The following is a 21,767-nucleotide window of genomic DNA, read 5'->3' as shown; positions in this document are numbered from 1 at the left end:
AAGGACAGTGTTTCACAACAAAGCGTCTAGCATCCAGCAGATGTCGGTCTATTGATTACTCATATGATTTTGAACGCATCCCTGTTGATTTTTGAACAAATTCTAAGTTGATTTCTGAATGAATTATAAGTTGATTTTTGAATATGTGCAGAATGTACGTGATGTGTCTGCCAGGGGAATCCCCGTCGCATCTACAAATGAACTTTCCTGCAGACAAATGGGAGACGGGTCTATACGAGCTGAGAGGAATAAAGCCAAACAGATGAATGCCAGTCGCTGTTTATGTGGTTGACTGGGTTTGCAAATGATCAGCGTTGTTATAATTACTAGCGAATTCCATAGATTCAGACTAACAGGGTGGAAATAAATGACTAACAAGAATAACAGGCAACAAAGATTACGTATTGTCTTCTGCGTGTATCCAAGAAAATGAAATTTTGACAGAAAATTTTTGGCCAGACCGCTGCACTACTGATGGCCAGTTATACAGTCCTGGGTAGCATCCTCTAAATTTCTAGTCTGGGAGTAGTGTAGAAAACGCATTGTCCGAACACGTAATAACGCCTAACCGGAGAATAAATGCGGGATAACTAAACCAGTGATTGTGGCAGGGTTAGTGAAGTTAACCAGAGAATAAGTTTTTACATTGGCAGGAATAGTTACAGAATTAGTGATGACAAGATTGTTTGTTAGAATGAGGAAGGAGAAGAACCGGGGTCTCTCACAGATTACGGAAGAATATGATAATTCCAAATTTATATAAAAATTTCGTACTACTACTATTCGATCTCATGCTTCAGAAGCTAGAGAGTATGAATAAAGTGTGAAACTATTTGCTAACATAAAACTTTTTGCTTGTAATAGACCTAATAGGCATTTGATATTGGTACGTTCTGAATTATATTCCATTGTGTTATAAAAATGACCATTTGTGCCAAAACAGTCTCATGTATTTCGTGTGTGTAACAATTGCTGCAATATTAGGCAGCTGGGAGCTATCAAGTGAATTAAAATATATTCACATAATTACGGAAGGCTAAAAATGTTGTTAGTTTCAGATTTTATTTTGTTTCCACCTTTCTGACAGTCAAGTGTTAATCGCCTTGCAGAATGATGAAGTTATTTTTGTTGGTTTGTTAAAGAAATTTGACCTTTATTAATCTTTTCTGCTGAGGCAGCCAATTTATTTGAAACAAAGTGTTTAATTCCTAACTATTTGCTAGTTTCCACTGTTCACTGCAATTCAAGTTCACGTTTTCATCATTTAGCATGTAGTGAATGGTTGTTTGAAAAGCATAACTTTCAAAGTAAATTTCCTTTTAGGCAAGATGAACTCTGTGCACGACTGTCCGATGAATTTTTTAAATCGCAGAGCGTTTGACTCTCCTACAAAAATCAATTCTTTGAGGATGACCATTTAGAATATTTTCGAGCCCAGGATATCAGGCATTTAAAAATTTCTCTCTCACATTTGTGTGATACGCGCAAAGAAGAGCAACATTATGTGTGAAAGCTTAGCTTCTCTTGCAGGTTATTATTCTTGGAGACCACTATTATATGTGAAAGCTTTTTTTATAGTGACACTGTGTATATTAATTTAAACCATTAGCTTTTCTTATTTATGCGTTCGCACTACTTAACAGTGATGTTGCTATTGGCTGACTACATCACGTGTCCTATGCTCTGAATATCCGCTGTCATCTGCTGACGAGATCACGTAACATGAGCTACAACTGGCTTACCCAAGAACATCGCAATCTTGATCTCAATCCTTCGGAAAGTAAGATACGGTGTTTGGTGGAATTCAAATTTATAATTTCGTAATATGAAAATGTGCAGTGTACATGTTGCTGCACATCATACATCTTTCCAAAACGTGTTTTTTCCCCTGAGTTTCATTTTCTAAAGTGCCGGGAAATTCTACCCTGGTGTATAAAACCACAATCATTGAAAGGATTGATAAGTTTTGCAGTTCTGAGGAAAAGTATGCTGTTACTTAACGTGGAAAAAGTGCATTTTTAACCGGGAAATCTGGGAAAAATCAGGGAATTTTTTTTCCTCGGTTCTCGTATACACTCTGATTTTGGTAAGGATTATAAAGGTTATGTGGCAGAAAAGATCAAAACATTAGAAATAACAGATGCTTGAGCATGTAGAAGCTAACTGAAAAATTCTACTATTGGAGCAGTAGAGGGGGGGGGGGGGGGGGGGGCAAACATGTTCCACCTTAAAAGAATCTGACTGAGAAGTGGGGAACCACCTGTCTCACTCCACCTTCCTCACCAAAAATTTTGGCATGCAAATGTATTCTTCCTCTTGTGACACAGACCATTCTAAATCCTTTTGCCCAGTCTTTCTTTGCAGCTAAACCTTCGTAGTTAGCATCACCCTCTCATTGCTGCTTTCCGTATATGTCTCTGTTCTACATTCTTCTTTTTCTCCTACTGATTTACAGTATATCCCACTGCCAATGTCTCCTCTCTCACTCATACGGTGTTTTCTTGTGTCTGTCTTTCCAATTGTCACTGTCTCCACCACACCTCTGCAGCTCAAAAATTCTAGATGGTCCAACTTATTTTATCCCGTATATACACATGTTTAAAATTTCAGTTCAAAATGTGCTTTCCCCTATACCTGCATGTTAAAAGTTAGCCAGTCTATGAGGGTGCAGACTCCCCAGGTCTATGTATGGTCTCCACTCATCTTTGTTCTTCACTTTCACTGCCTCCTCTTTATTTTAATGCCACTGCTTCTACCTCCACCAATATCTCTTTCTTTTTTACTGCTACTTTGTCCCACTGACCTTCAATATCCTCTCTCTCTCCTCGTCTCCCACTACTATTGTGTTCATCTATCTCTCTCTCTTTCTCTTTCATTGTCACTTATTCTCTTCCACCATTACTCTCTCCTCTCTCATCCCCACTGGCACTGTGTCCTCTCTTTTCCACCATCACTGTCTGCTACTTTGTTTAAGCACAGAAAAGTATGAATGTGTTCACATACCAACATATTTGGTGAGGCAGGCAGAATGAGGACAGAGGCAGCTAGTTCCCCATTGATCTGTCAGTCTTTTGAAGAATAACATATCTGCATTCTTTTGCTCAAACAGGAGCATTTTTCTGCAGGTTTACTATTTTTTCCTGCTACAGCAGTGTGTGCTACTTTTATAAAATGAATTTTATAAGTAAGTTACCTTCGACAGTTCATTTATATACTCTCACATATTTATATACTTTAACACACGTAAACAACAAATAAGTATGCATAATATAAGCTTAACACAAAATTTTCTGTGTTATGTTTTTTGTGGCTACCTTGCTCATTGATTGCAATTCATTAAGAATGCTCAGTTTCTGATTTAACTATTTAATTGGATAGATAAAAAATCTACTCACAAAGTGGCGACAGAACACACATATAAAAACCAGTTGTAATTGGGAAGCTTTTAGAGCCAGTAGCTCCTCCTTAAGGCAGAAGGGTTGAGGTGAAAGGAAGAGGTGTGAAGGAAAAGGACTGGAGTTCTAGGAAATGGGCAGATTTTAGAAAAGGCACCCAGAACTGCGGGTCAGGGGAGACTAACGTATGGAATGAGAAGGAAAGACTGATTGTTGGGGACTACATTGGATGAGATTTGAAAATCTGAGAGCTGAAAGGTGGAAGATAAGGTAATATGCAGACAGAGATTACTGCTTAAACCTCATGCACGAGTTAATAAGAGTGAAAAGCTAAGTGCATTGTACATAACAGAGGTGGGAGGGGGTGGTGAAAAATAGGCAGGAAAAACAATGAAAGATGTAGAAAACTAAAATGGAGTGAAGCAAAGAGTAGTTACAGTGAAGAAATGCTGAGACAGAAGAAATTAACGTATATTAAGGCCACCTGCAGAGTGAGATACTGGTGTCTGGGGGAAGAATACTGATAGCACGTGTGGTGAAACAGACGATATTGCAAGTTGCCTGTATACACCCTGTGCCTATGCCCATTTGTCCTAATTGATAATTTGGTTGTAGTCACACCAATGTAGATAGCCGAACAGTACTTACATAATAGCTGGTATATGATGTGTTGTTTTCAGGTGGCTCTCCCTTTGATTGTATATGTTTTGCCAGTTACAGGACTGTTATAGGTAGTGGTAGGAGGGTGCATAGGGCAAGTCTTACATTGGCGATGGTCACAGGAGTAGGAGCCATAGGATAGGGAGATAGGTGCAAAAGGAACATGGGGTCTGACAAGAATATTGCGGAGATTGGGAGGGCGATGCGTTACTGTTCTAGGTGTAGTGGTCAAAATTTCAGAAAGAATGTTTTTGAAACGAACTGATATAAGGATGTAACATGAGATGGGATTCATGATGAATCCCACGATGAATCCCATCTCATATGACGTATTATTTTCAAAAACATGATTTTGCAGTATCAACACTAAGGTTACATGTTTTCTTTCTTGAAATCTGCCTGTCCCTTGGAGTTGGTTCAAAAGGACTAACACTGAAAGCCCCCTGCTTCTGGATGCAATCTTACCCTACACCAGGCTCTTCTACAGTTTATTACCTAGCTAATCTGTGACCTACATGCCTCATCAGCCAATTTTCACTCTACCAGACTTCTCTCTTTCTACAAAATCCTACAGTTACGTGCCCCTCATGTTTCCTTGAATGGCATCATCTGCCAATCCAACTTCAGACTGCGACAACATTCCATACTTCATTTCAGAAAGCTTTCCCACCCTTCTCCTAAACTATCTCAACAGTGGTGTTTCCCTTCCTGTCCCTCTGCAGCTACTTAAACAGCCCCAGCATCAGCCACCGCTCCTCACCTACAGATCTGTGCTTGACCAACATCCTTAACATCCCACAGCCTTCACCACTATCTCCCTGACCAAGAATAACCCATAATCCCAAAAACCAGTCACAACAGTACAGTGTCCTTAACCTCTCATCGAAAGCACTCTCCCCTCATGAATTATGTATCTGTATTATCTAAGGGTCTCACTTTTAGCCCTAAACCTGCATTTGATGATGCTGCTTTGTTGAAGGACCTACTTTCCTTCACACATAATATCCAGTGGAAATGTAACTTTACAACCCAATTGCAAAACCTTTCCAACAACAAACCTGACATTGAACCCTACCTTGAACAGTTCAGACCACAATCCCAACTTGATCCACCACCACTACCTCAAAATCACCCCTTACAAGCCTTCCAAGAATTCCTCACATGCAGCATCATTTCACAACTCTTCCTCAGGTCCCTACAACATGACATTAACCTTCCCTCTGTAGAACTTCAGGCTCTATGTTCCCTAAAAGCTGATGACTCCATCATTATCCTCCCAGCAGACAAAGGATCTACCAATGTAGTACTTGACCGAAAGGAGAAGGTTTGTGGAGGTCTATGCCAGCTGTCTGCCATAAAGATGCCATACCTGTGATTCAAACTGACCTGCAGTCCCTCCTTAAATCATCAGGCCCCTCACAAGGACTAACACCTCAATCCATAAAACTCACCCCACCCAAACCACACACCTCCACCTTTTACCTTCTTCCTAAGATCCACATACCCAATCATCCTGGCCAACCTATAGTTGCTGGCCTCAAAGCACTCACAGAACGTATAACTGGCTTAGTTGATCAATACCTGCAACCCATAATACAAAGACACCCCTTCTACATCAAAGATACCAAACATTTCCTAGATCGTCTGAAACAAGCCCGTCCCACTCCCCTCACACACCTTGCTTGTCACCATTGATACCATCTCCCTCTATACCAACATCCGTCACGTACATGGTCTGTCTTCTGCTGAACATTTCCTCAATTCCCGCCCACCTGATTCCAAACCTATGACATCCTTCCTGCTCAAATTAATCAACATTATACTTACCAAAACCTACTTCATCTTTGAAGGGCAGACATACAAACAGATCAGGGTACAGCCATGGGTACCAGGATGGCGCCTTCCTATGCTAACCTTTGCAAGGGGTTGCTTGGAGGGGGCTTTCCTGGGATCCGTAAGTTGTCAGCCCCTGGTTTGGTTTAGATACATTGATGACATCTTTACCATATGGACTCGTGGTGAGGCTGACCTGCTAAAATTTGTGGAGTCTCTGAATACCTTCTCCCAATTAAATTTCACATGGTCCTATTCCAAATCCCATTCCACTTTCCTTGATGTTGATCTTGTTCTCACTGAAGGCCAGATACACATTTCTGTCCCCATTAAACCTACCAGCAAACAACAGTACATTTTGATAGTTGCCGTCCTATCCATGTCAATCATTTCCTGCCACACAGCGTTGGGATTCAAGGCAAATGTATTCGTTCGGATGTAGACTCTTTACAGCAATACACCTCCATTCTAACCTCAGCCTTCATTGCATGTAATTACCCCACCAGCCTAGTTATAAAGCAGATTTCCCAGGCCATCACATCCAATCCTGGCTCTGCGGATCCCTCCAAGAAACAACGTCGGAGCTCACCATTGGTGACTCAGTATTATCCTGGTCTGAAATGTGTTAATCAGCTACTTCAACAGGGCCATGACTTCCTAAAATCATGCCCTGAAATGAGATCCATTCTGTCTGAAATCTCCACAATATTCTTGTCAGACCCTATGATCCTTCTGCACCCATCTCCCTACCCTATGGCTCCTACCCCTATGAACATCCCGGCTGCAAGCCTTGCCCAATGCACCCTCCTACCATCACCTATAACAGCCCTGTAACTGGCAGAAGATATATTATCAAAGAGAGAGCCACCTGAAAAACAACACATCATACCAGCTGTTATGTAAACACTGTTTGGCCTTCTACATTGGCATGACTACCACGAAATTATCTGTTAGTATGAATGGGCTTAAGCAGAGGATGTACCCTGCAACTCAGTATATCCTGTAGGTGACCTCGGCACCTGTTTCATCACACGTGCCATCTTGCTTCTTCTTCCAGACACCAGTATCTCAGAACTCTACATGTGGGAACTAACACTACAACATGTCCTGGGTTCTCGCTACCCACGTGGCCTTAATTTATGTTAATTTCTCCCATGTCAGCATTTCTTCACTGTAACTACTCTTTGCTGCACTCCATTTTAGTTTTCTACATCTTTCATTGTCTTTCCTGTCTATTTTTCACCACCCCCCTCCCACCTCTGTTACGTACAATGCACTTAGCTTTTCACTCTTATTAACTCATGCATGATGTTTAGGCAGTAATCTCTGTCTGCATGTTACCCTGTCTTCCGCCTTTAAGCTCTCAGGTTTTCAAATCTCATCCAATGCAGTCCCCAACAATCAGTCTTTTCATCCCGTAAGGCAAGTCTCCCCTGACTCATAGTTTTGAGTGACTTTCCCAAAATCTACTCCATTTCCTAGACCTCTCCAGTCCTTTTCCTTCACCCCTCTTCCTTCCACTTCAATCCTTCTGCTTCTCCGAAAGCTTGCCAATTATGACCATATTTTATATGTGGAGGAGGAGCAATTGGCTCCGAAAGCTAGCAAATGGTGATACATTTTATTTTTGTACTCTCCTGCCACTGCTTGATGATAAGATTTTTTAAATCCATCCAATTACTTATATTGACTAAAAACTTAATTTAGTGACCTCAGAACCCATTTGATGACCCTAGAACAATTTCCATATGTTCACTATGTCCTTTAAAATACATATGCACTTCAGACCGGATACTACATTCATAAGTACAGTAAATTTGGACCTATGCATCTCAGTAATGCATAATGATGTTCAATGAAGTTTCAAGGTTGTTCAAGAACATCAGCTGAAGGAAACGTGGTAAAAAAATCCAACAATTTGCCATGAATAGTTATTATAGTAGTGGCCATCACCACAATTGGTACTTTTGGTACCCGAAAATCATAGTTTTTTGTGCCTTTTCACAGGAACAGCCCTTGAACAAATTGTGTTTTTGTAAGCTGCATAATGTTCACACCTAATGCAAAAGAACCATCCAGTTTGCTGATGTTGCCTGGACTGGAGGAAGTGTGTAATGTTTAAATTTTGACCGCTTTCTATAGGATAAGAATAGTATGCCTGTTCATTCGATAAGTACACAAAAGGTTGCTAGGCCAAGGGCTATCTGAAACAGATGACCTCCTGTTTCTGTGATCAATAGGACTCTATATATGACGGCCTGAAAAAACCACATTTTTGCACTCAGCTCTTTGGAACAAGTTGGTGCCGTGCACGATTGTGCATGGACTAATAGACATGTTCCCTTCAATGTGGGCGGACTGTGTGTTGCACACTCAAAAGCTTCAGGTGGATGACTTTGATAGGGAGGTGAAGAGGGACATAAGCCTTCAGCCTATTCTCTTAAATTTATGGTTATATAGTTCAGACACAGTCTTGGACAGCAGTGACAATGCTATTATGATGTAGGCTTTGTAATAAAGAAAATGAATAATAGTTCTTAGTTTTAAAGACTGATGGTTTAAGCAAACTGTTTTTGTTTGTCAGGATATCAGTTGCATAAATAGTGTCTGAGAACTTCATAGGCTTTATTGATTGTGAATGTGTACCCTAACAAATATACAGACATTCACTTGTTAAAACTGACATAAGTATAATTTTCTGCACACAACAAAAAGGAGAAGCCACTATGTAATTGTGAGCAGCAACTAGGTCTCATATTACAGTGGACCAACTTTGTTTCAATTTGGAGGTGGGGCCTAAAACTTTTCTCTCCCCTTGAATTTCAAGTCTCAAATTTCAGGTGTGGCTAGGATTCGGGAAATTTTTTTTTCCTTGATTTCGAGTCTCACTTTTCAGGTGCGGCTTAGATTCGAGTAAATACGGTACACACTCTTGTGGTTTTGTCAATTCAAAGAAACTACCCATTAGCTTATACCTTAGTTTGAACGTTGCATAATCTGAAAAATAGCACCTTCTTTGAAGAGACCCTTTTGCTATCCAAATGAAAGCTGAGTAAGCATCTTCTTGTGGTTCTTCCAGGTATAATTTTTTCACTATCTTTGAGAAAGTAGTTAACAAGATTGAGCATTAATAATTAAAATCTGTCATACCAGCATTCTTGTAAAGGGGGCTGATAACGACCATATTTGTCTTTCTGGAATATACCCTGTATAGTGATGTTCTCCATAAATGGGATGAACAAAATTTTAATAAATAACTTGAGATGTTACAGACTCCACAAGTATTTTTCCTTACATTCCAATTTTTTTTTAGCAGAGTGTGGAGTAATTGTAATTCAGCTTTATGTATCGGCATTGATATTGTTTCTAGCATATATTCTGTTACCACGTCTCAACAGTTGTTTGCACCAGTATTGTGAGCTATCTGCAGAAAGTGTTTATTGTATATGTTGGCTACCTGACCTCTTTTAGTTACTGTTTTTGTCTGTTTTCTGTAATACAATCTTCACGTCCTTTAGCTTATTTCCCAGTTTCTCTTTTAACCAGTACCCAGGCAAATTTAATTGTGTTTCAGGTATCAGAATTCTTAATTGCAGAAATTTTACAGAGTAGTATTGTATTTTTTTAAATAATCTTAATACAGCACAGTTTTTCATGTAATTTGGAATCAGTTCTACTTCTCTGTCTGTCCTGCCATTTTATACAGCTTCCTACTCCTTGCACATGGTACTTTTTTGTAAATGCTTTTTTATGGTTTATTAATGCTGTATTTATTATTTTCTTGAGAAAACAGCTGTTAAGGATTGATAAAAATACAAATATAAATACATCTTAGTGTAGAATTTACATTTGTCACATTGTACACATGACCATAGTCAGCTTCTTGTAAAACTGTCTTGTAACTTTCTGGTGTCATTGTATTATCCACTCATAAATGTTACCATAATACCATTTTACTGTGAAGAGGTAAGTTATTAAATATAGCTGGTCGTGCATCGTGATCAGAGGTGATGAAGTTCTTGCTTTCAGGTTCGGTGTTGTCTGTGCATTTGTTACAAATGCGTACATGGAAAATGGAATTAAAGCTTTGCCCAGGAAGTTAAATACTGCATTGGACGACTCTCAGCTGTATTTCACAAATACAAAACTGGTGAGGTTATCTGTAAATATGTAACAATTCCTTATCTTTTTTCCCCTCTAACTGACCGATGAGATTTTTCTTTTTTAAGTGCGTAAATTATGTAGATGTTATTTACTTACCTCTATTAAAGAATTTCATTTAATGTTGATTAATTCATTTTTCTTGCAGACCCCCCCACATAGACCATAGTACAGAACTATATGTAGTAGTTTTGCTACTGAGTTTTGTAGATTGAAGCTTACAGAAAATGAAATGAAATAGCATGAATTAATGTATCTGTAGAAATATCTAAATGAGATCTGTATGGTTCACAAGATAATCTATGTATCTGTTATATGTTCAGTTCCACAGGTTGTGTGTGAAACGTTTACAGGAAATGAGATGTCTGTTAGATGGGTCATAACAAGCATATTTCACATAGCAACCCATGTCCGCATTGCTTAGTGTATGGTGCTAGATATCATTGAACAGCATCATGCACCACCAAGATAGTAGGCACAAAAAATGCCATCTGATCTGTTGTGGTAGCAGGTATGCAAGGCAACATTTTCAGTGTATTTGTGGCACCAAGGTAAATGAGAAGTCAGGATGAAGTTTTATAACCTTTATTTGGAAACAGTTACAAAGAGTTCTCGAAATACGCCCCCCTGCATGAATGCACATTGTGCAGTGACACTGGAGCAACTGTTGCACTCTTTCAAATGCTCCTGGCAAAGTGGATATTGCTTCGGGGGCTGCCATAATGCATACTATCAGCTCTTCATTAGTCTTCATGAGTGTTTAATAGACAGCAGATTTCATGTAGTCCCTGAAGAAAAAGAGCATTGGGCAACAAACTTATCATCATGATGGCTACAGTTGTGCAAGAAGAAATCAGAACCTAGCTTTGTTTATGAAAATGACAGTTTATATGGAAAATGTGATACACAGAAAATGTTAGATCATTGTTGAGTACAGCAGTGTGGTCTGTTGGACACACACACACACACACACACACACACACACACACACACACTTACAGAGGGGGGGGGGGGGGGGGAGAGAGAGAGAGAGAGAGAGAGAGAGAGAGAGAGAGAGATTACCATGACATTTGTGTAAACAGCTATGTGCAACAGCCTTGAGCCCACTGTAGTATCTCCTTGCCACTGATAAACTCCCCCTCAATAAAAAATATATCTTTTGTAAAAAATCAGTGTTACCTTTTACCTTTCAGTCTTTTAGTATATCACATACAAAATTATGTGACTAACTCAGAATGAAGTTCTGTTTGAGGTATTGTTGGGCTGTTGCTCAGTACCTTTAATCATTCACAATGTTTGTTTGTGAGTGTGAAAAGGTAATTTCAAACAGTGGAATGTCCAGGATGAATTAACATCGTAATTGTGAAAAGGATAGATTACCACTCACCATACAGAGGTGAGTCACAGACAGGCACAATAAAAAGGCTGTTATACATTTAAGGTTTTAGCCAAAAGGCCTTCTTCTAAAGTAGAAAAAACATGCACATTTTCACGAGCGTGACTCGTTCACACATGACTACTATCTCTGGCTGATGTGGCCAGACTGCAACTGTGCCTGATGGGAGCAGCAATCTGGTATGCATAAGAAGGTGACATGTGGCAGGGAGGAGGGGGGGGGGGGCTAACAGTGTAGGGGTGGGGAAATGTGTAGTACTGTTTGTGGGAGGTATGTGGTAGGGACAGGATAGGGCTATTAGGTGGAGTTAGGAGATTGGAGGTGGGGGGGCCAGGAAAGGAGAGAAGTAGGTAATGGAAAAAGGAAGGAAAAGAAAAAAGATGACTAGTGAGTGTGCTGGTGGAGAGGAAGGCTGTGTGTAGTGCTGGAGTGGGAGCAGGGAAGGGGATAGGTAGGTGTAGGGCAGGGACCAGTGAAGGTTGAGGACAAGGGGGTTACAGGAATGTGGGATATATTGCAAGGAGAGATCCCACGGGCACTTCTCAGAAAACGTGGTGTTGATGGGAAGGATCCAGATAGCACAGACTGTGAAACAGTAGAAGAAGTTAAGCAAACTGTGTTGGGCAGCATGTTCAGCAACTGAGTGGACCAGCTGCCACTTTTCATATGCCAAGATAGAAAGCAGCACAGTAGTTGCAGCTTATTTTGTGGATCACATGTCTTCTTTCATCAGTAACCCTGCCTTTGATAGGATAGGGGAGGCCTCTGATGGGACTGGAGTTGTTGGTGGTGTAAGGATGGATGAGACAGGTCATATATCTGGGTCTGTTATAGGAATGTTAGCCATGAGGCAAGAGGTTGCAAGTACAGATAGAGCATGGATGGATAAGGATAGCTACATCAGTACCTCTGCCCATTTCAAGTGCACCAACCACCAGCATTATCTCCACTCTGACAGCTGCCACTCTTCCATACCAAGAAGTCCCTTCTATGCAGCCTAGTCATTTGCGGTTCCTGTCAAAATATTCCAATGTACACAGGCCTTCACAGACAGAAATTAACCTTCCAACCTTCTACAGTAACAGATCTCCTGTGCCTCAATGTCTCCAGTCACCTACCATATCTCTCATACCCAGAAAAGCTCAGCCACAAAAGATTGCTCCTTTCATAACTCAGTACCACCCAGTACTGGAGCAGCTGAATCATTCTCTGCCAGGGTTTCAACCACCCATTAATTCTTCCACCACCACCACCACCACCTACTCCAGTCCAGTCACAGGTATCTCCCATCCCGTTAAAGGCAGGGCTACCTGTCAAAGCAGCCATTTGATTTACAGACTACCGTATTTACTCGAATCTAAGCTGCACTTTTTTCTGGTTTTTGCAGGCACAAAGATAAATACTGGCACCAAATCCTCTGCGTCAGTAAATAAATTTAAAAAAAAAAAAGTGGAAGACGAGCTTTTCTCTCCGTCCCGAGTTTCGACCACTGCATTTTCATACATTATCCAATGAAGTAAATACAAATTTCGCATTGTTCATCTTTGAATGTAGCAGCATTTTGATGTACTACGAAAATCTGACTGGCGAGACTGTTTGGGATATTTGTCAATATGGCCAACTCTACTTGTCAATATAACCAACTCTACGTTCTGTTTTTTTTTTTTTTTTTTTTTTTTTTTTTTTTTTTTTTTTTTTTTTTTTTTGCATGTGAGAAGAGATGGTTGCTAGTTGCTAACAGGAACTTTTATGAATTGTGAATCACATGCAGTATTCTCTTCACCATAAGAATAATACGAATATAAACATTTTGCCATGTGTTGTTTCATGTTTGCTGCTATCTCATTTAAATTCTGTCTGCCTAATAAACTACGAAACTAGAGTGAGACAACAGCAAACGCGGAAGAATATACATATCATGTCATGTTTATTTTCGTATTATTCTTATGCCTAACAGTGATACAATCAGAAATGAAGCACAGCAGAATGTAATGTACTAAAGAAGCGCATGCAAACATTTTCAAATGGAGAAAATTTTTTGCTAAACTGTCGTTCAGAACATCTTTTATAATATGCAGTCTATTATTTGATTCTTGTTGATCATTATCAAAGAAAGCGGCAGTGTAAGTAACAACAAATACCAGTCTCTTGCCATTGTTTCGCCAATGATAAAATTCTTCTTCTTCTTCTTCTTCTTCTTCTTCTTCTTCTTCCCTTTTCTTTTTTTTCCCCCCTCCCCATTGTAAGCGGCGGTACCGCGCACAAAAGCAAGCCATGCTGCGAGTGGCGACAGGCCGTAAACACACACTATCAGAATGCGACAAACAATGCATGACACAGTACAATAACGAATTTTCAGCTTAGAGTGACGTAAACACCTATAACAAAGAAAATGGCGTGTATCAGAAAAAAAAGGCAATCAATTCAAACCAGACAAAGCACGTGAAAAAGGAAGGGTACCCATATAAATATGGACAGAGCGCCTGACGCATAGCGGTGGCTACCTGGTAAAGCTCAACTGCTAATCTTACGACTCGAACCAGACTACTGTATCGTCATTCATTCGACATAAATTGTGTCTCATATGACAATGGACCAACTTTGTTTAGATTTGGAGATGCGGCCTAAAACTTTTCTCTCCCCTTGAATTTCGAGTCTCAAATTTCAGGTGCGGCTTAGATTCGAGTGCGGCTTAGATTCGAGTAAATACGGTAAGCTGCAACCACTGTGCTGCTCACTTAGTGGGTATTATGACTAACAAGCTGTTTGTCAGTATAATGGCCACCGGCAAACTGTGGCCAAGAGACCGCAGGACCACCCAGTTGCTGACTGTCCTGCTCAATACAGTTTGCTTTATTTCAGTTAAATGTTTCACCACCTGCACCATCAGGATCCTTCCTACAAACACCACCATTTCTGAATTGTGCTAGTGGGAACTCTCCCTACATTCCTGTAACCCCTATGGCCTCAGCCTTCGCTAGTATCTGTCTTCTGCTTACCTATCCCCTTCCCTGCTCCCACCCAGGCACTACACAGCATTCTACTCCACCAACACATCCACTGACCTTTTCCCCCTTCTGTATTTCTCTCCCTTTCTGCCCCCCCGCCCCCCCCCCCCCTCTCCTTAGAACATCCTAACATCATGGACTGCGCCTAACAGTTCTTCTCTGTCCTCACCACATAACTGCACACACCCAAAAGCAGTAATACCCCTTTCCCCACCCCTACCCTGCTAGCCCTCCTCTTCCATGCCTCACACCTCCATATCATACAAGATTACACCTCCAAGACGGTGTACCCCGGGCAACAGTCTGTGATGATGGAGCGGCAAAACAGTCTACACAGTAGGTGACCGAACTAGAATGAATTTCTCTCACGGTCAAGAAAATCTACAGAGGAAAATAAAAAGGCAAAAAGGTAATGGCTCTTATCAGAACCACCTGACGAGATACCGGAACTTCTCTCCGTATCTTACAACTAAATGTTGAAGGTTTAAGCTGAGATAAATGTGAACAATTGAGTAGGACAGCTAAAGATAACCACATGGACATTATAGCACTGTAAGAGACACATACTGCAAATGAACCTCAACTCACAACTAGAGTGAGAATTTATGGCTACAAAATTGTAGGAAATCTTCCATCTGACGTTTACGGATATGATATATGTACAGAATGACATCCAAAACTACGAAGTGCTCGAATGGGCGGTGCAGGAAGATGTGGAATCCATAGTAATTGAAGAAGTCTCTGGAATAAAAATAATCAGAGTCTACAAACCTCCTAATGTTACATGGCCCAACCCTCCCCTACCAACTATTGGGCATCCTGGAGTCTATGTTGGCGATTTTAATTCCCACCATTCGAACTGGGGGTACTAAACAAACAACGAAAATGGAGGGAGCTTATCCGAGTGGATTGAATACCTAGGGCCCCACTTGGCCTGTGATGCTAAAGACCTGAAAACATTCCAATCTGCCCATTGGCAAAGTGAAACTAACCCAGATCTGGCCCTCATAACAACTGATGAAATGAAGAATCCACTACCACATACTAAAAGGGTATTACCTGGTTTCCTCCACGCACAACACTGCCCAGTATTACTGAGCCTTGGAATGCAACTCCCCCTGATTAGATCCACACAGAAACCAAGATGTAATTACAGAAAAGCAGACTGGACAACTTATGCCAAGGTAGTGGACTCTCACGTGCGATGGGTCCCACCCGCCGCAGAGAACTATACACGGTTTGTGGGTGTCCTTACTACAGCAGCAAAATGTAACATCCCTTGTGGCTATAGGAAAGAATACAGCCCTAGTTGGAATCGAGAAGCTGAAATGCTTGATAACGAATTCCAAAGAACTGGAAATGCTGACATAGGAAACCAAATATTAAATGCCATAAATGAAGGCAGAAGGGAAAGATGAGAACATACAATAAAAAACCTGGACTTCACCCGATCTAGCAGGAAGTTCACCCGATCTAGCAGGAAGACATGGTCTCTCGTACGCTAGTTAGGAATAGCAACACCCCTAATCAATAACAACCCTAAAATATCTACTTCGCAAGTAGCACTACAGATAAAACAATGGGCAGAAAATGTCCCAGTAGATGATATCTTCAAGAAAGAGATTAAAGCAGAGATTAAAACTATTGACAGCCAACTCGAAGAATGTATGGGTTTCTCTATTCTGTTCACAGACTTATAAATGAATAATGCGATAAAAACTCTTAAATTGAGGAAAGCCGCCGGTCTAGACGGAATATTCCCTGAATTCATCACACACCTGGCCCCCTCCTCCCGTGCATGGCTTAGACAATTCTACTTTGACATCATGAACACAGCCGGGTTCCCTATCAGTTCAAGATAGTCAAAATCCTCACAATCTTAAAACCAGCAAAGCCACAGGATGACTCAGCTAGCTATCGGCTAATAGCCCCATTGAGCATTTGCTACAAGCTACTAGAAAACTGCTGTACAACAGGACATATGACTCCATAGATAGACTAATGCCCGCAGACCAGACATGATTTAGGAACAAATGGAGCTGCTCTGAACAAGTCCTTGCCTTAACCTCATACATTGAGTCAGGCTTTCAAAGGGCCCGAAAAACCTATGTGGCTTTTGTAGACCTCTCGGCCACCTATGATACCATCTGGTTCGATGGACTCTTACTCAAGCTGAAAAAAGCGATCCCTTGCCATAAGACCACTAAGCTTGTGGAAAACATGTTGAAAAATTGCTACTTCAGAGTGAACATAGGTCAATCTATGAGTAAATCCTACTCAATAAACAATGGGCTCCCACAGGGATCAGTGTTGGCTCCCCTTCTCTTCAACCAATACACGAGCAACATGCCAACAGCTAAATTGCAAAAATTCTGCTATGCAGATGACATTGCTCAGAGCAAGACATTCGAAGAGGGGGAAGCTACTCTGTCAATGGACCTTCACCTTCATAATCAGTATTAGACAAAATGGAGGCTCTGCCTAAATCCAAATAAAACTGAGGTAAGCGTATTCCACCTGAACAATCTTGAGGCAAGACTAGAGTTACAAGTAACATTGTGCAATGAACGATTGACACACAACAGCCATCCAAAATATCTAGGAATTGCTCTTGACCTGTCAGTAACCTATAAAAAGCACTTAGAAATAACCAATCAAAAGATAAAAAATTGAAATAACATATTAAGAAATCTGACTGGAACCTCCTGGGGAGCTCAAGCTAACATCCTACGCACTGCAGCTTTCTGTCTTGTTTACTCTGTGGCAGAATACTGCGCCCCAGTCGGGTACAAGAGCACACACACAAAGAAAATAGACGTCCAGCTTAATACCACCATGAGGATTGTCTCAGGAACTCTGCAATCAATTCCACTTCCCTGGCTTCATGCCCTTTGCAATATAGCTCCTCCGTCCCTCAGAAGGCAACAAGCAGCTATCTGAGAATGGAAGAAAACTAATGACCCCTCTGTCTCTGAAGATATACCTATCTGAAAAATATTGGATCGTCTACCAACTACCTGCCTAAAATCCAGGAAACCTATATGGGAAGAAGACACCCTCAAATTCCCAGAAAGGTATGACACAGCAAGAGAATGGAGGCAATACTGGTTTCTGAATAATCATCATCCTCTCACCACCGATTTTGATCCTTCGCTACCAGTGGAAGGAATGCAAATGCCCAGAACAACTTGGTGCAGACTTAATTGTGTGAGGACTAACCATGGCAGGTCTGACCCACGATGTGACCGTGGTGCAGAAGAACAAACAATCCCTCACTTGATCTTCGAATGTCTTGCGAGGAGGTTTGAAGGAGAATGGGGGAATATTATGAATGCTAATCCACGTGCTGTTCAGTGGGTGTCCTGCTTAGATGTGGACTTCTAATTCATTTATTATATTAATTAACAGTATGTGTGCAATTTTACTCTGTAGATGCCATACGCTAAATAAATAAACTGCCCTCTCAGGCACAGTTGCAGTCCACAGTCCAGCCCCAGTGCCCAGAGACTGTGTGTGTGTGTGTGTGTGTGTGTGTGTGTGTGTGTGTGTGTGTTTTGTGCTAGTGAGGCAGTGTGTGTTTTGTGCTAGTGAGGCAGTGTGTGTTTTGTGCTAGTGAGGCAGTGTGTGTTTTGTGCTAGTGAGGCAGTGTGTGTTTTGTCTGGTAATACAAGAGTTTTATAAAAAACATGAACTATTGCCAAAGGATGTCACTTAGTGTATCATGTGACCATCAGTATGTATACTCTTAATACTGTAACATACATTTGGTGTATCGAAGGAAAATTCAGTCGACAAAACTAAAAATGTATGAGGGAAATGCTGCCAATACTAACTTTCTGCAGGTAAAATCTTTATGCCCACCCTCCAAAAAAAAAAAAAAAGTTAATTGTTGTTGACTTATATTTATAGCACAATTTTAAAGAGGTACTGATGTGTAAGTAGCATCCAGAACCTGAAAATATGTCATAGAAATACTAAGCAATATCATCGCATTTTCAATAATATGTACTAGCAAGCTGGGGGCACTTAATAACCACCACAAAAAATTAAATAATGCAAACTTCATTAATTGTTGAGGATTTTTTGTCACAATGTATTATTTAAAGAGATATTGATGTGTAAGGGAGGTCCTGGACTTGAAAAGTTTGAATATGACATTCATTGTAGAAAGTGACATTTACTACTAAACTTAAATTGTTGGGTTAAGTTTAACTGGCAGAAGAATTCATTAATTTTTTTCAGAATTTTAAAATATGAAGTAACTGACTAGATTACAACATTTTCAAAAGTTAGGCATAGAATACCCACCCTTCCCCTCCCCTTCATATTGCGAGGATTGATAGTGCTTTTAGACACACACAAAAGGAAAAGTTGATGACATTATTCTAGCTCTCAGAACTATTAGTTCCTTCCTTAAAGAGATGATAGGGATAGAATGGGGAAGGTTAAGAAGGATGGGCAGGTCCTACGTACTCCAGGATATTATCTGTTTTCCTAGTGTTGCAATTTAAATTGCCACAGCGTACACGATAACCTGGTTAGTGTCCACTAACTGTTATCAGTGAACTGTACTTCAATGGAAACAGTCTTGTATCACATAAACCACTAACATATCAAAGAAATTCTAAATGCAAAGCTGTAATGTATGGATCTGTTATTACAACCCTTTTTCTTCAAATACTCTTTTGTAGCAGTAATTTGCTTTTGTGGTTATAGTAAATGCCAGTTACCTTAACATTATACACATGCAGCAAGGTAATGTGGGAAGCATGAGAGTTTTATGGTGTGGGATATTTTCTCTTATAAGAAATCTTTTAGGCGAGAGTAGGTAGAATGGTGGTGGTGGTACAGATTTTAAATCAAAATCAGGAAGAGTCTCCCTGTTAAAAATATAAAGTCTGTGGATAAAAGCTACACTCTCATAGATGACCTTGTACCTATAAATGAAGCAAAAGAAGGTAGACTGCAGAAGGTTTATCACCCAAAGCTTTTAGAGTCTGATACCTCCAGCACACCTAAAAATACTGTTAATAGTTCTTGGTGACTTGAATAGCAAATTGGAAATGAAAAGTTGTTTAACAATATTACAGGAGAATATCCAAACAGATCAGTCTGATCAGTATGTTCCTGGTGAAACTGATGTTCAGCCCTTTGGCAAGCTACCAAACAAGCCGAAACTAGGATTATCCGAATCTGTGTGAGTATCAGCTGGATCACATAGCAATATGCAGAGGGGGATATCAAGGAAATTTTGAATGTCAAAATAAACAAAATAGGGACTTCGTTACATATTATCACCTCTGTACATTTAAAATTCAATCTGTCTTATGTACAATTAAAAGGGAATCATAAACCAGATATTAATCAGATACAATTCTATTAGAGGCAATATTACAAAATAACGTAATAAAAATTTTAGAAAGAATATGAAACAACTAGAAAAGTGACTGGCATGAACCCTGGGCACAAATTATGAAAGCAACACAAAAACAATGTGATTGGCCAAGAATGAAAATAAGAGAGGTTAGGACAAGAGATGTAAAAAAAATCACTAGAACAAAGAGCTTAATATTGCAAAAAGTGGAAATGTTAAAAAACTACGCACGCACACAGACAGGCTGAACAACAAAGAACTGAAATATCAAAAGCAATCCAGAAATCAGAAAAGAACCTTTAAAAAAAATCTTGGCTTATTGAAATACAAGAAAATTTCACCAGAAAATTCTAGAAATTCTCAAAGAGTTTCTTAAACTTGTAAATAAAGAATATCAAGCATAAAGTATTTGTTTCATAGATAAAAATGGCAAAATATGATTAAATAACAAGGAAAATTAAGAAATATCAGCAAACATTTTTAACATGCCCTTTAAACTATCCATTTTCAACAGTAAATCAAATTTTTCAGAATTATCAGGACGTCTTGAGGAAAATTTCGTGCCAATGGAACTATTAATGTATGACGCCATCAAAACATTAAATAACAACCAGGAAGATGGTAAAATGACTCGTTTGTAGCAGAATTATTGAAATGGTGTGTACAAGTTCTACACTTGCTTTTGCCGGCCGAGGTGGCCAAGCGGTTCTAGGCGCTACAGCCTGGAACCGCGCGACGGTTGCAGATTCGAATCCTGCCTCGGGCATGGATGTGTGTGATGTCCTTAGGTTAGTTAGGTTTAAGTAGTTCTAAGTTCTAGGGGACTGATGACCTCAGATGTTAAGTCCCATAGTGCTCAGAGTATTTTTTTGAAACTTACACTTGCTTTTGAGATGAGTCAGAAAATATAAAGGATTCCAGAAGAGTGGCAAATAAGATCAATCCACCCCCAAAAATTAGAAAAAACAATGTGTCTAACAAAAGTCATCATTTACCAGTGGCTTATAATATTAAAAATTCTCCTGAGCTGCCTTTAAGAAACCTTAGGTAAACAACTGAGAGAACTTTTAACGAAAAGGCCACTCCACTTGCTCTGTGGAACTGTTAGTCCACTACCAATTTTGGATTTTTTTTTTCTCAAAACGGCAGTGGAGAAGTAATCTTAAAAAAATATGAGTACAAGCCTAGTAGATTTAAATCTTGCTTATGTAATGATGTTGAGAGAACATAGTTATTTCAAGACCATATAATTAATTACATTGTACCGTCATGAGATGACCTTATTCTCAAGACTTCATTAGACAAAAAGATTTTAAATCTGCCAGACTTGTACTTTAATCTTTTGGAAATTACTTCGCCACTGTCTACAAGAGAATAGCTTAATAAAAAAGCCAAAACTAGTAATGAATTAAATAAAGCTCTACAGAGCAGCTGGAGCATTCTTTTCATTAATTTGTTGTTGGGCACATGGAGAACAATAGGGCAGTTTTCGAGAGTGAACATCCCGCGCATCACAGATTTTTAATTTAAAATTGATAATTCACCTCAGAATTGTAAACAGCAAACCTATAATATAATTCATTGATTTCAAGAAAGCATTTTGTGAAACACTAACAAAGATAGTATCTAAAGTAAAACATATGACAGAAGTATCTGAGCCATTTAAAATAAAAATTGATGGTTGATGTCAGTGTGCTATTTAATTGTATTGCGGAAAAAACGGTGAGGATTTGAATTAGTTAAAATTAACCACAAAACTGAACCAATAATTCTGGGAAGGAGTCAAATGGAATTGGGATAAACTTCCTTGTCACACAAGCTGATTTTGTGATATTTTCTGAAAATCTCACTGAAGCAGCTACTCAAATATTTCCATAAAGGTGTCATTTCTGGAAAAAGATATCAACAGTTGCATGAATAATGAAACACGGGGGAAAGAC

General features: G+C 39.8%; 1 protein-coding gene across 18 annotated transcripts in view; it reads left to right on the top strand.

Annotated features, from left to right (window-relative positions):
* The window catches only part of LOC126334787 (prominin-like protein), a 503,842-nt gene that overhangs the window by 264,174 nt on the left and 217,901 nt on the right, over positions 1-21,767 (top strand). For all 18 annotated transcript variants that reach the window (XM_049997400.1, XM_049997403.1, XM_049997401.1 and 15 more), the window contains one exon: positions 9,918-10,038. In XM_049997400.1, the coding sequence (XP_049853357.1) occupies positions 9,918-10,038 (121 nt within the window). The remainder of the gene's footprint in view (positions 1-9,917; positions 10,039-21,767) is intronic.

This window comes from Schistocerca gregaria, chromosome 2, assembly GCF_023897955.1.
Source record: "Schistocerca gregaria isolate iqSchGreg1 chromosome 2, iqSchGreg1.2, whole genome shotgun sequence".
Taxonomy (NCBI): Eukaryota; Metazoa; Arthropoda; class Insecta; order Orthoptera; family Acrididae; genus Schistocerca; species Schistocerca gregaria.
The sequence above is the reverse complement of the archived record's forward strand: the minus strand, read 5'-3'. Positions and strand labels throughout refer to the sequence as shown.